Source organism: Myiozetetes cayanensis, unplaced genomic scaffold (assembly GCF_022539395.1).
Source record: "Myiozetetes cayanensis isolate MyiCay16 unplaced genomic scaffold, myiCay2020 scf6-25, whole genome shotgun sequence".
Classification (NCBI taxonomy): Eukaryota; Metazoa; Chordata; class Aves; order Passeriformes; family Tyrannidae; genus Myiozetetes; species Myiozetetes cayanensis.
Window position 1 is genome coordinate 22,073,039 of NW_026087853.1, and position 17,530 is coordinate 22,090,568.

General features: G+C 43.9%; 1 protein-coding gene across 4 annotated transcripts in view; it reads right to left on the reverse strand.

Annotated features, from left to right (window-relative positions):
• LIN52 (lin-52 DREAM MuvB core complex component) overlaps positions 1–17,530 on the reverse strand; it is a 249,553-nt gene that overhangs the window by 165,554 nt on the left and 66,469 nt on the right. For 2 of the 4 annotated variants that reach the window (XR_007631530.1, XR_007631528.1), the window contains one exon: positions 9,085–10,512. The exons of 1 other annotated variant lie outside the window; for it this stretch is intronic. Coding sequence is in view for 1 of the 3 variants with exons in the window: in XM_050336333.1 (XP_050192290.1) it covers positions 10,505–10,512 (8 nt within the window). In the remaining 2 variants the exon portion in view is untranslated. Of the gene's footprint in view, positions 1–9,084; positions 10,513–17,530 lie in introns of those variants that run through there. One more of the 4 variants, XM_050336333.1, reaches the window with a different exon arrangement.

Sequence of the window (17,530 nt, forward strand, 5' to 3'; positions counted from 1 at the left end):
TGCTTGGACTCTCTAGACACCCATGCCCATGCCATCATTTCTGAACTGCACAGTTCCTCAGTAACTTGCCTTTCACCAGCTGTGGCAAGATAGCACACAGCTTGTCCTTGCCAGCATTACCCCAGCCAAAGACATTAAACTAAGAGAAAGCTAAAGCATCCCTGTTTCACTCAACCTGAGACCACAGCTTAACCACAGCATGTACCATGATAGAGGTCAATAGTCCACAGCATTGCTCCCAAAATTTGCCCATAGATGCCAGTTAATCAGTGGAACACCAAACTGGGTCTAGGACTGTAGCTCTGAATCAGCATGAGAAGCCTATCTTCTGCTTCAGCTTTAAGTGGAAGCAGCTCCCTGTTCCTCCTCTTCTTAGCTTTGCAGGCTTCTGGGGTGGTTCATCAGACCAAATGGCTGCTGCTTTCCTGTGAAAGGGAGGTTCTTCTGGCCTCTGGAGAAGGCTCTGCAGTGCCCAGTGCATGGTGGCAAGGGCTGGGAACTGTCTCTGAAAACTGTGGGATCTGTCCAGGATGGCCATAGGTGTTTTGGACTGGCAAAAGGGCACATCCTGCATACTTCAGAAATCCTGGTTTAAAGCCTTGGCCTGACAAAAGATTAGGACTGCTGCAGATGCTGAATATTACACCTTCCCTGAGCAAACCAGGGGCACCTCCACTGTGATGGCAGGATTGATGTGGCTGTCTACTGTTTGAGCAGCAGGGTGGTCATGTACTGACCTGGTATTCCCAGCCATTATTTTAAAGCAACTCCTGTCTCCACAGTGAAGGAAATGGTTCCTAAGAGGTGAATGAAGACTTCCAGGGCACTGTGGCTGGCTGCTCCCTAAGGGACGGGGAGCTGGGAGCCAAATGCAATAACACAGTCATTGGAGCAGAATCCCTCCAGCCAGGGCCCCCTCACACTGTACCTGACCAAGGCAAGCAGAGCAGTTGTGGGCAGTAGCCAGATTTAGCCTTCAGTCCAGATAACCACACAAGTTGACGGGGATGACGCAGATCCCTGTTCAAGCTGTGAAGTTCAAGTCCCACCCCCTGGGTGGGGGTCCAGATCAGTAGGGTACAATGGCAAGGTACAGGTATGTAGCTCTGGCAGGAGCCAGAAATGAGACCCTCAGGAACCCCTGCTGAGGGTCCCTCCAGGTCTTTCCTGACAACCTTGAGCAGCCATCTTCACTCTTAGAAGGTGGGGAGGTTGCACTACAGGCCTTGTGAGGCACATCTCAGGCACATCAAACCTTGGTTATGTCTTATCTGCATTAGCAGATAGGTACAGAGGGGTGGGTTCTCTGGATGTGGTAGCTCACGCAGTACTGACACAGAGCCCAACTTGACAAGCCCAGCAGAGCTTATCAGCCTGAGGTCCACTCTACAGTACGTGTCACCTCTATAATTTTTTGCTTCCTTGACTGGTGACTGGAAGTAGTTCATACAAAGTTAATGCTCCGACCACTGCCACCATATAGAGGTATAGACATAGGTTCTTTGCTGATGTATACTGGAGTTTCTGAGTGTTTTCATTGCTTTGCTCCAAATGCTTCATCACCTGTCCCCTGGGGTTTTCTTGTGGGCTTTGGAGTGGAATGTCACCCAACAGTACTCCATACATCCTCACCTCTGTTTTTTGTGGGGGTGCTGGAGAGCCCTCCATTCTCCTGATCATGTCTTCAAAGCTGTGAGGGCAGCTCTGTCCACCTCTGCCAAATCTCTGTGAGCTGCAAAACTCAGTCTGTAGCTGTCTGCTTTTCAATAAGCCTTCTCTCCTCTTTGCCTCTCTGCAAGCTTTTGTGATTAGGAAACTGAACTTGTATATCAGTACTTACCCATATTTCAATACCTCTGTGACTAATCTCTAGCAATATTTTCAACCAAAAGAAATTCTGTCTTTATTTGAGCTTTCCTCATTTAAATGGCTCAGATGGTCTCCTGGGGAGAGGAACCTTAGAAACCTCAGATCCTCCCACATTTTTCCGATCCAGCTCATTTTTTGCCTCCTTCCACAGTTATTCTGCATTATCCTTGATACTGAACTTTTCCACTTCTCCCATTTCTGTTTGAAAATCTGTCCCTCATCCAGGGCACACATATTGGGCTGACTTGGTTCTTCATTCAGTCTTGATTTTACTCCAGCCTTCTTCTGTCTCCATGGGCAACCTGAATCCCAGTAGAAGCAATGTTTGTCATTATCCCGAGTCTCCAAAAAAGTGTCACTTCTCCTCCATTTCTATCACATTTCAGTCAGCACGGGATTCAAAGCTGTCTTTTCTCTTTGTCTAGACAGACTTCAGTGGATTCAGTAGATGAAAGTGGCTTATAAAAAAGATGGAGAGCAACTTTTTACACCAGCAAACAGTGATAGAACAAGGGGGAATGGTTTTAAATCGAAAGAGGATAGATTTAGATTAGATATTAGGAAGAATTTCTTTACCCAGAGGCTAGTGCAGCACTGGAACAGGTTACCCAGAGAAGTGGTGGATGCCTCATCCTGGAAGTGTTCACGCCCAGGTTGGATGGGGCTCTGAGCAACCTGATCTAGTGGGTGGTACCCCTGCTCATGGCAGGGGGCTGGAACTAGATAATCTTTAAGGGCCCTTCCAACTCAAACCATTCTATGATGATTCATGCAGATAGGTCACAGACCTGATCTCCCTGTGCTATTCCATCTTCTCAGCAATGCATTTTGGGTCCTTCCAGCACAGCATCAGTTATCTTGCTTTTCTCTGCCTGTTCTGACAGTGGAAGTGGTCATGCAGTTCCTGCCTGTCTCCTTTCAAACCCTATACTGGGAAAAGTACTTTGAATAAAAGTATCTCTTAGTATGTTTCTATTTTAGCTGTGTTCTTAAACTTTGGGGAGCACTGGTGATCAACTGAAGTTGCAGTCCCTTGGCAGTTTCACATTATCCTTCCACCATATGCTGTACTGTAGATATAGGACATGATAATGCTAATACGACAAGAAGAGACACTTGCTGTATTAATAAAAACTGCTGAGACACAAAGACTGACCAGAGCTACCTGCCCATAGATGTTGTAAATTCTGTCTGTCACACAAAGTCTTCAAATCAAGGCTGAAAGTTTTTAAGAGGTGATCTATAACTCACCCAGAAGCTATTGGCCTGACACATAAATTATTTGGTCAAGTTTTATAGCCTATTTTATGTTGAAGTTCAGGCTAGAAGGTTGTAATGTTCCCTTCAGGCCCTAAAATCTTGAACTCTGTGTCTCAGTGTCTGATAGATATGTTCTATCTACAAAAAAGCCTTCCCATATAAGAAGCTTCTGAGGTCAAGTGTCCTGTTGAACATATCCTTTTCTTTACATGTCAGTATATTGATCTCTAAATAATCAAAGACACAAAGTACATGATGGCAAAAGATTATGATGCTGTCATACCCATGGCCAGAAGCTCTCAGCTGGCAGCTGCTGGCTGAGTTACTGCAGCCCTGAACAGACCTCTCTGTTTCTGCCTGCTCTGAAATATCCTGGTACTTCTGAGCTGCACCTCTTAACTCCTGGGTAAAATCCTCATCCCACTGAAGACAGCATGACCTTGATCACTGACATTTAACAGAGCTAGGATTTCACTTTGCTTGCACTTCTTTTGGCATTTTGCTTTTTTCCCTTTACATCTCTTCTTCTCTCCTGACACAGATGCATCCATATTTCTCCTTTTTCTCTCCTGTGGCTGAGCAGCTCTATTCATGACCCATGGAACATCCAGCTGGTAGGACTCCACCATTCCTCACCACAGGCTGTTCCTCTGTCCTGCAGTTTTCTGTAGTGAGGTCACAGTAACTTATGACACTTTTCCTCTGGTATCTTTCAGCTTGAGGCATTGGGCAGCTCTGCCCTGTTTAGGACAAGGGGTTAGACAATACCTTTCGTGCACGGGGCTGCTGAGTGGTTAAGGGCTGGGCACCAAGGCTTTCTGTTAGCTGAATACATTTGTAACTTCCAGCTGGCTGTAAGTCAGAGGGGAAGAATTTAACCCTTTGAGCAAGTCTGGAATGGGTACTACATGCCAATGCCCCATCATATCTGATGCCCACTGTCCACTCCTCTCTCTGGGCAGTGCTGGATGGGGCAATATCAGAGGTTTCTTGCTACTCTTTTCCATCCCCTAAAAGAGAAGAGAATAATATTCAATGAATAAATGCTCCTATCTCCTTTTGAAAGAAGCTTACTAGAACTGATTTTTATACCAAGCTAGACCCATAGCATAGATATGCTTTTAATTGTTCTGGAGAAACTGAACTTGTTTTTGTTCTGGGGACAATATACAAGATAAAGTATCCAAAGAAGCTTTCTTGGCAGCCCATGGCCTGAGTTGCACTCTGCTCTGCCCATTCTGGGTACTGAGCTTCAGGGCTGAGGAATTGGGCTAATTGTTGAGGGACTGCAGAAAAATAATGAAATAAAAAAAATATCTGCATAAACTTCAGAAAAATAATGAGATATCTAAAAAGCATAAGATGGTTGAAGTGAGATGCCAACAAGTCTTCAAATACATTTAAAAAATGTAGCAGTGGTGGTCTTCCAAAATTGTCCATTATATCTACTGAACATTTTGGAAGATGGCTTTGTCTGTAGCAAGGCTGTAGGGGAAACTCTTCAACAGTTAGGAAAGTGTTAGGACAGGATGCCCATTCTCTATAGGGCAGGCACTAGGATAGGATGCCTATCTTGGGGAAAATTCACTGGATATGTTTAAGGATGGGTTACACAAACATCTTGCATGATTGGTTTGTGTATAGTGAATCCCATTTACAGCTGGGAAAGGACTAGGGGGGCTGCCAAGGTCCTTATGAACTGAAATTCCTGTGTTTCTATGAATAAGAAGCCAAGATGTCAAGAACTTTGCTTATTCCACTGCCATTCAGAAGACAGAAATCTTCTACTAAGGGTGAAGTCTAACAATCAAATTTGGGAAGACAGTGGGTTTTTCTCCCAGAACAAGCAATCTTGTTTTCCAGATCCTAATCATTAAGTAAAGAAAAAATTATCTTGACCATAAAACATCAATAATCTTAATATTACAAAGTGAACATAAAATGATACCAGGGAATCTAAGCAGCCTGAAGCTCTGATGCTGTACAGAACTGCTCTTACTCTAGTCACATATTGCTAGTGGAGACATTTCCAATTCCACTGTCTCACTTTGTCACTTTGGAAGCAAGTTTGCATTTCCTGCACGTAAGGAGAAGTCTGAGCAGGTAAAGGTGTGTTCTATAGATTTACCAGATACCCTTCAGGAAGTTGGCTGTAAGGGAACTTAGAGTCTTCCCAGCTTTGGCAAACGTGCTTGCCTATAACTCCTTGTAAATGGCACCTTGCCTGGGAGTGTGCTGTGGGCTGTATCACTTGGCAGAAGTACCCCAGTGGAATTTTTCCTCCAGTGCACACATAAATTAGTTTGGGGTTCCAAAACTCGGGCACACAGACAATATCAAAATGATCTAACAAGGTAGTAGGACGAGCTACAACCTTCTTCACCACACCAGTACCTATGGGGAGCATGTGTGAGGAGGCAGAATGCTGCAGCAACCCCCAGCCCACCATCCATCAGCAGCTGTGGTGCTGCTTTTGCTGACAGCCACGCCCCTGTCATGGGATCCTGACCCTCCTGAGGGTCCAGAGCACAGGTCATGCCGGGAAGCTGTTTCCCATGTGTGGGGTGTGAAGCCATGGGAAGGGGCACTGGGACTGGTACACTGGGTCTGTCCAGGCAGGGGGCTTGGGAAAGCAGCATGCCACAGCAGTGGGAATGGGTGGGGCAACTCTGCCTTGCCCCACTCATTTTGAGCTCCTCAGGTAGCAGAAGAGGAAACTCACAGCTCCCAGACCTCTGCTCAGGGTTTCTGTGCTTAACATCACCACTTGGGTGCAGCTCCTCCTCTAGCATGCAGCAAGCTGAGTTTCCAGGTCCCAGACATAATTTTGTCCCCAGGTGGATGAGCTCCTTGGGATCTGTCATCCTCAGGAGGGTGCTCCCACAGACAGACAACATCCAGTTTCCAAGCTGGGCACCCTGTCATGTCCAGCATGAACTTGATGCCACTGGGAGCTGCCATGACATGTTACAAATCCTGGAGCACAGGGGAATCCAGCTGAATATTGTGAGTGACATAGAGACACCTTGGGCACATGGCATCAGATGGAGCAGGAATGCTGGGGCCAGAAGCAACTGTTTGGAAGTTGTGGTCTGGTGTAACTTCAGATGCACATGGGTTTGGGGCCATTTTAGGAGACAGGTAAAAACTACCTCAGGGAGATGCTGTCAGGAACAAAACTCAGTACCATATCCTGCCTTCCCCTGTGTCCAGAGAGGCTGCATAAGCCCCTGCGTACCAAGAAGGACCAAGACCATCCAGTGGCCTCCTTACTCAGAACCCTTTTAGGAGTGATTTTAATTCGTGTAAATGAGTGTTTTTAATTTGTTATACTGGCCTTTATCTCTATTACCATCTCATTTGCTTTTAAACCTAGTTTTGCCATCCTGAGTGAATTCCATTTGATGCATTAGGAGTAATTCTCTTCCCAAAGGGTTAGACATTTTCTCTCCACATAAAAGTCGCTTATTTTGGATAAAGAGACGATTAGATTTATCTTTAATATTTTAATGGCAGCCAGGATTATTGGGTGGGCAGCCCCGGTTTCAGTTGTTGTTGGGGGATTAGACTCTAATAAACTCTTCAGATTGGGATTTTTTTTCTGTTTTTCACAAAGTACTTGTATTTATTTAAAAAATTCACTTCTTTTTGAGTCATAAATTCCATTTGCTGTTTCCTATTAGTATTAAATCAAGTTGATTAAATTCATAGTGACTATTTGCACATATATCTTTTTAATTTTAACATCCACAACATAAAATCTTTAATGGTGCAATTTGAAGTACCTGCAACATACATTGCTGTTGCTGTTTAAACAGATGGAAATGAGGATCCAGAAGGAAGGGAGAGGGAGAGAGGAAGGGATGGAGAGATGGATATTGAAAAGGGGGTGAGCTGACTACCCCCATCACAATTAAAGTGAAACATTTGGGGGTTTATAAGGAGACAAAATTTGGAAAAAAGCTCCCTCTTCTCAAAATCACCAGCACCTTCTTGGTGAGCACAAAGGAGCTTGCAGCCTGCTTAGGGTCGCAAAGTCAGCTCACCCCAACAGCCCTTCCAGTGCCAGGAGCCAGGCAGCCCCTGGAAGGTGGCATTTGCTCAGAGCAGATGCTTGCGGGGCCGGGCCGGTGCAAACCCAAAGAGAGGGCGCCCCTCACCCCTCGAGGCTCCGCACCCTGCCTGGGCTGTCATGGATCCTAGTTTAGGCTAATCGTAAACTTGGTAATAGAATAAAATGTCAGCAAAGTAGAAATCAATAAGTGTTAATGCTCCAGGACTTTCACTGCTGGGCTCCCCTCTCGGGCTCCCCCCTCCCGCACCATCCTGTCCCTTTGATTTCAGTCCCTTCTCTAATCCCCACCTCATCAGCTCCGGGAAGGGCTGATCTGCAGCAGAAAATCCCTCATTCGGGGCAAAATCAGCTTAATTTGCAGCAATTTGTAGCAGGTCTTTGCTGGGATTTGAGTCTCAAAATTATTCCGCGGGTGGGGGCCGCAGCCCCTTGCAATATGGGCAGAGATTTCCCCGCTCCTCTGTTTGCAGAGATTTGTCTGGGGAGTAATTACAGCCGGGGGCGCAGCCTGGCCCCCGCCCGCCCCGGCGCTCGCCCCCTCCGCCCGCGGGGCCTGGCACCGGGCGAGCGGCCGAACACGCAGCCGCCCGGATTAGCAGCATTAGCAGCCAGCGCCGAGCAACAATTAATCATTTGCTGGTAAATACAAGCGGGAGCCTCCCCCGGCTGGCGGGGAGGGAAGGGGAGAAGGGGGTGGCCGCCCTGGCCTGCAATAGAGCAGTGAGGAAAGGAAAGGGAAGGGCTGGGGAGGGATGGAGGCGCCCGGGGACCTTGTGGCCTCGGGACGGGAGATCAGAGCAGGCAACTTTCCTTCCGCTAATGCCGCTAATTACAGGCGGCAGCTCCGCCGCCGGCCGAAGGCGGATCGCAGGCACGGGGACCCCCGGTTCCCCCGGGCCGGGCTCCGCCGCGCCCGCCGAGCGCCTTCCCGCGGGGCAGCCCCGGGAGAGCCCGCTGGGGCGGCACCAGACCCGGGGTGCCGCTTCGCACGGCGGGGGATGACGTGCCCAAATCCACGACCCAAATAATCCCGCGGGATGGGCGCTCAATGGGGAACCTTATTTGGAGTGCGACTTGGTTTGCGGGAGAGGGAGAAATAAAGCGGTGTGGGGGCAGCTGCTGTCACAGTGTGTTTTTGGGGCCGGGCTAGCCCTTCGCTTGGCACCCCGTCACTTTCCTGGTAAAAAATTAGCTTGAGGTGAAATCGGAACTACACACGTTAAATGAATTAAAAGCTGACTGATTAGTGGTTTTGCCAAATTCAGCGGGGAATCATCCACTAGCAGAGAAGTTTTGAAGATGTGTTGCCTAGAGATTGGCTCTTGGTCCATACCGTGCAGTATCTTTGTGGTGACTCAGAAGAAAATATGAAATCAATGCCGGTAATGATTTCTACTTGACATAAAAATTGGTGGAGTGATAAATAAGGATGGGAGTAGGTCAGTTATACTGAGCAATCTGGATCACTTGGCAGGCTCTGCTCATTTGAACAATATGTGATTTTAATATAGCCAAATGCAAACTCATATATCTCAGAACAGAAAATGAAGGTCACAGAATGCTGTCACGGGAAGCAGTGGCTCTGAGGAGGATGGAGGAGATGTGACAGATAATAAAAACTAAGCATGGATTTTTGGTGTAATCTGCTCTATCAGAGCTATGCCATTTTTGGATTTACTGGCAAGAAAATTTTACCTAGCAGGATGATGGTCTTGGCATCTCAAGACCATAATAGATTCATACTGTGTTCACTTCTGATGTCTGCATTAAAAAAAAAACACAAAACAAACAAACAAAAAACCCCCACCAAAAAATCCAAACCAAAACCCAACAAAACCCCAAACAAAGAAACAACAACAAAAACCAAACAAAACAAAAAACAACAACAAAAACAAAACAAAAATAACTGGAAATTATTTAGATAAGAACTTCATGAACAAGCCATGAGCTGGAAAACCTTCCATATAGTGAGAATGAAGAAGCTCAATCTATTCAGCTTGTTAGGTGGGAAAATTAGGATGTGGCTTGGTCACCCTCTTTGAGTAGTAAAGGTAAGCAGTTAAGTAAGTAATTAAGGAGAAACACTTTCAGAGGATGAAAGGTTCCTAGGTTTATTAGACAAAGGTGTAACAGGATTCAGCACTGGAAGGTCAAGCTAACTAATTCATAATTAATTACATATAAGTGTTAATATAAGTACTGGATTTTTCACAGTGAGGATAATTAGTAGAGTAGACGAGACATTTTTAAAAGAGCTTCTTTTGAAAAAAACCTCTTTAGATGGAAGTGTTTGGGGTTTTGACAGAAAAATAGATAGTTGCTTACAGAAATCCCTAGAGCAATATATTTTGAAATAGTTCGTTTTACAGAATTGTTCAGAAATGTATTTTCTCTTGTTAATTTATGCATTTTCATTTTATATTATTGTACTACCATCACATTATAGCATGAAAAATCGTTTAAATCTGGTTTTATTTTCATTTTCAAACTCTTAAGCAGTAGCACTGAGAAAATACTAAATTGATGGAAAATCCTTTTGTTATAACACAGCAGAGAATCTTCACTCTGCCAAAAGTATGAAATATTTCATGTGCCATGAAGTTTCTGATGACCTTAATGACTTTAAAATATAAAATAGGAATCACTATCTCCATTGTCAATCACAGTGTGTTGCTAGCAGTAGATGTGTGTATACTGCAGGCAGTGCTCGCTGCCAGATGTTGCTGATGACCTGTAAGACTAGCAAAAAAAAAAGTTGCAAACCAGCATTTTGAAATTACAACTTCAATTCTCCATGGAGAGAAAATACTTTAAAGTGTTAGAATCTCCCACAGTATGAGAGAACCTGATTTACAGCCACATCTAATATTCCAGCATTGAAACTGTTTACTGAGGAACGGTCTTACCCACTTATATGTTCTAAAATGCATGCTCCAGCACAGACAAAGCTTACAGCCTTAGCTCAGGTTGGACTGGGTCTCTAATGAGTCTGTCTACATCAAACATGGCTTTTGGATCCAGGATGCACTTCAGATGTGAAGGTTCCAGTCACCTCCATTCCTTCACTCTGTGTTGCACAGGGGTCACAGGAAGCTCAATCTGGTGTCCTTGCAGATGAAACAGGATGGGAAGATGATGTGGTACAAGTCTCCACTTCCAGCACTCTCCAGCTGCTAATGGGTCCTTGATCCATGGTACCAGAGAAGAACTAAGCCAAAGACATTGCCTGAACATCTACGGTGGAGGTGGCAAGTCTTCAGCACCAACTGCCATTACTGCCTCCTGGTGTCCCCTGATGAATTAATAACCTGGAGGACAGATAGAATCATGAAATATCTAAAAAAAGCTATGGAGCCAACACTGAATGCAGTAATGGGAAATCAGGGTGAAAGGATGTTGTAAAAAGATCCCTTATCTGGGCAACCCCAGAAGGCTCTAAACAGGTGACATTCCCAAACCAGGAGTTAAACTTCAATGATCCTTGTGGGTTTCTTCCAACTTAGGATAATCTATGACTATAAAACTGGGGCTGTGTGGACCCTCACTGTGACCCATTGTGACCCCGTGCCACCCTTGCTCCCACAGCAGGAGGGCCGTGCTCCAGCTGCCCAGGCACTTAGCAGCAGGTATCACACCACTTTGGTTTGAACCGCTGCAGTCACATCATCTCTCTGCTTCCCCCTTGGTGAGCAAAGGACTGAGATGGCAAAATGAGCCCAGGGTGCCCTCAAAGTCTGTATTAGCAGCTGGGATATCTCTCATGTTTATCCCAACTTTGTGTTGCTTGCAATAGGTCCATGGTTTATTAATGCTCTTAGGCCTCTTTCTCATCTTACATCCTTGCACACTATCTTCCAATATGCATTCCATTTTGTTGGAAAACTGGTCTGGTTCACTTGCAAAATAGCCTCTATTTAGCAATGCATCTCTGCCTTCATCCCTGTGTAGAGCTGAGCAGCCCACAGATCAGCACAGACTTCTGAAAATGCCCCAGTCTCACACCCCAGACTCTTCACAGTCAAACCTAGAAGACTTTAAAGAGCATTTTGACAGTTTGGAATGGGAGAAGCCATTATCAGCACTGCTGCTTTTGTGTGGTAGAGCATGAGCAAAGCTGGCTCTCAGCCACCTGCCAGAGGTTTTGTTTGCAGAGGTGGAGCCAGGGGAATGAGCCACGCGTGTTTTTTAGATGGGAATAGATTAAAGAGGCAAGGAATTACTCTGAACTGAACTACAGTGTTTAGAGGCCCTGGAAAGAAAGCGGTGCTTGCTTCTTAGGGATGAGGCTGGGCAAAGCCAGTGCACAGGGTGGTGCCACTGCCCCTCCTGGGAAAAGTGCAGGATTATCAGCTGGAGAAGATCCTTCACACGAGGTGGCCTGGAGAAGTCACCTGGCTTTGCTGTGCTAAAACCCACTGTCTTCTGCTGAAGTTAGCATAGGACTGGACTACAGAGCTCCTGGTCCCTCTGATCATGCCATGGCACTGCCCTTTGTCTTCAGGCTCCTAAAAAACCTAGACCAAAAAATTAAACTAAACATTGCTCTAGGCATTGCAATATGTTCTTAGTTCTGTAGTAAGTGAACATCCTTTTCCTGAAGATCTCCGTAATAACCATCAAGAAAACCAGCTTCAAATTAAGGCTCCTCTGGAGGCTAATAAAGATTAGAAAATCAGATAACAAAACCCTGATGGAAAAAATGGAATAAGAGGGAGAATGAAAAGGTAACGTGTTAAGGATTTGATTATGCTTCCAGTTCACACATCCCTTAACATAAATCGAAACCTGGGAAAATTAACAGTAAAGAAACATTTCAGTAATCCCTTTAAGTCTGAATCTCTGCAACAAAAATACCAAGGTGCAAAATGCTTTTATGTGGGCTTCAGAGATGGATTTATAAAACAGAATGAAACACTTTTCTCAAAACAGAAAGCATTAGTATACCTTCAGTAACTATGGCTTGCCTTGCATTAAACTAGGGGACAGATCTGCTACCTCTCCTCACATTATCACATTGAATAATACTCATAGAAGCAAATTGAACTACTTCTGAGTAAAATATTACACAAAAAATAAGACTATCAAAGCCAAATCATATGTAAATATCCTTCAAAGTCTGCTGAACACATCTTCTAGTCACAGAACGCTAACATTTGAATTACCAAAATATAAAAATGCTCACTGCAAAAGCCCAAGAGTCCAATGTTTTTGAATTAAGTCCATAAAAAATAAATATATTAGGTTAAAATTTGTATAAGGCTTTAAATAATGTATTAAACTTATTTTGGGTTTTTTTTGTGCATTAGAATGGCTACAGTTGGTGTCATCAAACCTTTTGCAGCAGTGCTGGTAGAGACACTTTTTAATAAAAAATAAAATTTTCTCGTACTCTCCTGATTCTTAGAGGTTTTTGTGAAAACCACAAATATAGTGAGATGCAAGACAGCAGCATCACATGATTTAGCAACAACACAGAAATTACAGTTAATGAAATCTTTGGCTTGCAGTTACCTGTAACTGAGATGTATTACCTTAACTAGATCTTGATCAGCTTCCTTTGGAACTGGCAGTCCATTCTAGAGTTACTGACTGAAGAGGGAATAAATATGATGTGCTTCCAGCACTTACACAAACTATCTTACTAGAATAAACCTTCCTAAGTATTTTTGAAGGTCAGGGTGATCTTTCCACAGGAAAACCAAGATAATTGACCCGAAGTGTGTGTTACTGGAATAACAAAGTAAATTGTCCCATTAACATTTGTGCTAATGAAAGGAGTTGAATGACAGAGTATTCAAAAGTTTCCACATTTTGCAGTAATTAATTTCTACTGCTTGTTAAATGGTTGGGTTTTTTTTCATGCTAACATTCTCAAAACTTACTTTGTGAAAAGTTGCTGGTTGTTGGTGAACCTGTGCCATTAACTAAATCCTTTATGCCTACAAATACCCTTCTATTTTAGAAAAATAAAAGGTGTGATAAAAGCTAAAATAACCACCAACTGACATCACAGTGTCAAAATGCTCTGTATAGCATTATATCATGTAAGTTTGCTTTCTGGACCTTAGACCTTCAGTCTCTCTGATCTCTTTTCTGGCTTGATAGAGCTAACCAACCGCAGGTGGCTTAGTGCTTAGAAGTCACAGCAGACCTGCTGCTGTGAGCAGTGCTCTGAAGGGTGACATATGAAGAGAGAGCAAAACTTTTAACTCTAAAATGGGGTGTCAGGGAAGACTACATTCACATAGTAAGCCAAGACATTGGAGGTTTTAAATATCTGGTACCTTAATCCAGGCAGATGAGTCTATGACAGTGAATATGTTTTGGTTTTCAGCTTAATTTTTCTTGTAAGAGTGTTTCTCTGTGCCATATCACTAAACATCACTGCCCATGTCTGACAAGCTCCATGCTGAACTAGTGGGTAAATTTGACTTAGGCTGTTACTGGCTGATAGTTTCCAAATCATGTTATGAAATTATCTGAAATAAACAATCCACTACAGCCTGGCAGTTTAACATCAGCAATTTTTTTTTCTTGTTTTAATTTACAAGAGGAGTAAAAATAAACTAATAATAGTTTATGGTTATTCAGTTTCATGCCACTGTATATCACAGCAAATGGTGGAGGTTTGCACCAGAAGTCCTAGCTGACATAGGTGGGTGACAACTAGGAGGAAGGGAGATAGGAAGTTCTGTTAAACAGGGTGAGGATCCCCATGGAGCATTCAGATAACAGGGTGCTGTATTTTTCTCCACATTTTTTTCTGCCTCCAGTACTAAGTACGGCACTATCTCAGCCTGGCTCTGGGGTATTAAGGCTGTGTGCTTGGGAGAGGAGAAAATATCACTGAAAAAACCCATGGCAAGTTTCCTGGAAAAGTCTGGGTGCTCTTCTCCAGGAGAGACATCTCAAGGGTTTAAGGACCTGCTGGTGGTTCTTCGTGCTGCAAGAGGAGGAGCCAGAGCCTCTGTACTGCTTATGATTTTATAACATCCAACATAGTTTAGAAATTGCTCAGCATGACTCCAAAAGACAGGAAGACGGAAACCTGAAAAGAGTCAGTCTTGGGAACCTAGGGAAAAGTCAGTGATTCCAGAAATGTTTAACAGAAAAGTGAGAGTATAAAGACACCATCATTAACATGGCTTGAAAGACAGGATGTTAATGCAGCTGAAAGCTCTTGCTGCTTGGACCTGCCAGGACATCCCCAGCTACACGGGTGTATCAGCAACTGGAGGGGCTTTGACTCTGTTGACGTAGGTAGGTATAATCAGGAGGAGAAAGTGGAGAGAAGGCATAGGAGGGATGGAGACCAAGAGACAAAAAAGAAAGAGGGGGAGAGAGAGAGAGAGAGAGGAAACAGAGAGAAAAGGGAAATGGAGAAAGAGAGAAAATGTGGGGGGAGAAGAAGAGAAATGGGAAGGAGAGCAAGCGAGACTGTATTTCTATAATTACTGTGGATTGGCTCGGATTAAGGGCAACTAGCTATCTCTTGGTTTTTGCTTTTTATATAACAACTAATCTCCTTCTAATCAGTTATTATTAAATTATATTCCATTTTTAATTCATTCACAGATCATTGGTGGCACAATTCGGACATCTGGACAGATAATTGAATAGAGATAATTTATGTAAATGAGGAACAGTTGTGTACAAAGGTGGGGGCTGGGAGATTTCGGCTCCCCAGGCTGGTGACCTAATGAGGAGTTTCCAAAAGCTGCCTTTGCTCCCTGGGAGAACTCAGGTGTGAGCGGGGATGCTGGGAATATTTGGGTATTATGTGTTGGATATTAACACACGTACAAGAGGCCATCAAACCCAAGCTGACTCGTTTACCTGAGGGACCAACTTCTGTTGAACATAATTTCTCCCAAGGCTGGAAACAGTAGACAAATCAGCACCTGGAGATGCCCCTTGCCTCCCAGGAAGAGGTGGTTTCTAACCCAGACCTTTTCATGCCCCTTATTTCCAGTGTGATGCCCCAGCCCTGCACTGACCTGTCTGTAGCACCGGGGTAGCAGGGAAAGAGATACTCCTTCTCAGAACACCAGCTCACTGCCAAGCCTAGTACTTTGTACAGGCCTGATTGGAACCCCGGGTACTATTTCTTACTCCTCAGAAATGCCTCTCTGCTCTTTGATGGATGTGGTCTAATCTCTCATTGCTTGTCCCAAAATCTGAATTTTGGAATCAGGACAAATTTATGTAGGTAGGCTTCAAAGAAAGCTTCTATGATCAAAGGCAGTAGCCAAGCACCAGAGAGGAACTGGACTAAATCATTGTGTTAGTAGCAATGTGAAAAATCTGACCCAAAATTCTGGCTTACTGTCATCTATATGGGGACTACCAGAATGGGCAAACAGGCATCTGAAGTCAAATGTTGTCCAGAGAGAGAACATAATGTGGCAAGGAGATCCATCAGATCCAGCATGAATACCAGTGGGGTAGGGAGGCTACCTTGGGCATGTTCCCATTCTAGCCAGAGGAGTCTGATCAATAGGCTCAATAGAGCCTAAGACACGGTTTTCTTCTCTTGAAAGAGGTATCCACACTGGATTAGGGCACTAACGTGTCCATTGACTTTATTGATGAAATAGATACTGACTACAGAAGTAGCCCATGACTAGCTCAGGTGTGGGTATCTAAAATTAAGCAAGACGGATCCCACTGTAAGGGAGATGAGGTATTATTCTGCTTTTGCAGTAATGGAACAGCACAAATGCGTGTTCCTCTGCCTCAGAGCAAGGGTGAAGATTAAAATGAAGTTCTTGTTCCAGGCTGTGGTTATATTACTTTTCTACTATGTTTGGATGCCAGAGAGCTAGGTGCTGAAGAAAGAAGCATGATAGATAAATTTATCTTCCAAAGGGGGAAAGAATGCTAGACTCAAGTGCTATAGCAAAAATCTAATTTCCATCACTCTATCATAATAGGAGGAATTTTGCTGCTGAATTCAGTGCATACTGAATTGTCTTAGTATTACGGGACTGTTGGAGGAAGGGAACTCCACAGTTGCATTCTATGTGTGGGAAGACGACTCACAAGATTTGTTTGTCAAAATAAATTCAGGTTGAATTGCCAAGGATACAATGCAAATGAAATGAAACTGGTTCAAGTGACCTTCTTGCTCAGTGTCAGAAATACACTGGGCTTTGTTCAGCTCTGCAGGGGTTTTTTTGTTGATCAAAAAATTCCCCTTTCAGGTCTGTTCTTGAGGTTCTAATTAGCAAAATGTGACATTGCTGTTGGAAAAATTATTGTGAATTTTCAGATAAGAGTTATCAATGATAATGAGAATGCAGCCATATGACTGTAAATAATAGTCTCTGAGTGCAACTGTAAGGCTGAGACAAAAGTTCTCCAGCAAGGAGGGTTTAAATCTACCCTTCTTCAAAGCTTCATAAACAATGGAGAAAGCAGACCAAGCTGCAATTTGCAGGATACTGAGTTGGGAGATGTTGTGTTCATAAGGCAGAGAGAACCAGAGTGCTGCAGCGTAGAGAACATAGGCAGGACACTCAGCAAATTGTCACAGGGGTAAAATCCCAGAGCCAAAAACATGACAAACAGCAGGATGGTGAGAACAGCTGGAAATAATAGTTTGGTGTGATCAGAATGTACATTTGCAATATGACAAAGCTCTAAAAAGAATTGAGACAGCTCCATGTTCAGAAGCATGATATTGTGAAACAGCCCATTAATGCTATATTTCTCCAATGTTAAGACTCATCTGTGCAGTTTTGCACATTTGTTTTTTAAGGAGATACTGATTAACCAAAGAAAGTATAGAAAAGAGAAAAGAGAATACCTGGGAACTTATGGTTTTGGTCTGTGATCCATGCAGATGTGTCTAACTTAAGTGATAAATAAAAGGAGAGGAGTAGTAATCCCTCAGCTACCAAAAAGGTACAAAATCTGATGAGCAGACTAAAGATTTGGGCCATCACTAGTAACAGGAATAGTAGTCACTATTGCACAGGATAAGTAGTCCCCTATACACAGGATAAAGGTGAGGCACAGAGAAGGAATGGATAACATTAAACTGTATACATTTCCCTGGAATAATTGGTAGGACTGGAGGAGCTCTGTTATGGGGAACATTTAGTAGATTAGATGTTTTCACTCTCCTACACTTGCCCTCTTACTGGTGGTAGCCACCAATGTCAGACATAGGAGCTGTGCAATGCTAGTGGCTCCTTTCCTCCTGTATACTTGGCTCATATAAATCCCAGTGAAGGCAGGAAACTCCTGCATCATGTACATGTCCTGTCCCAACCCTCCTCACCTCCATCCCCATCCTCTTTGACATGTTTTCTGTCAATCTTC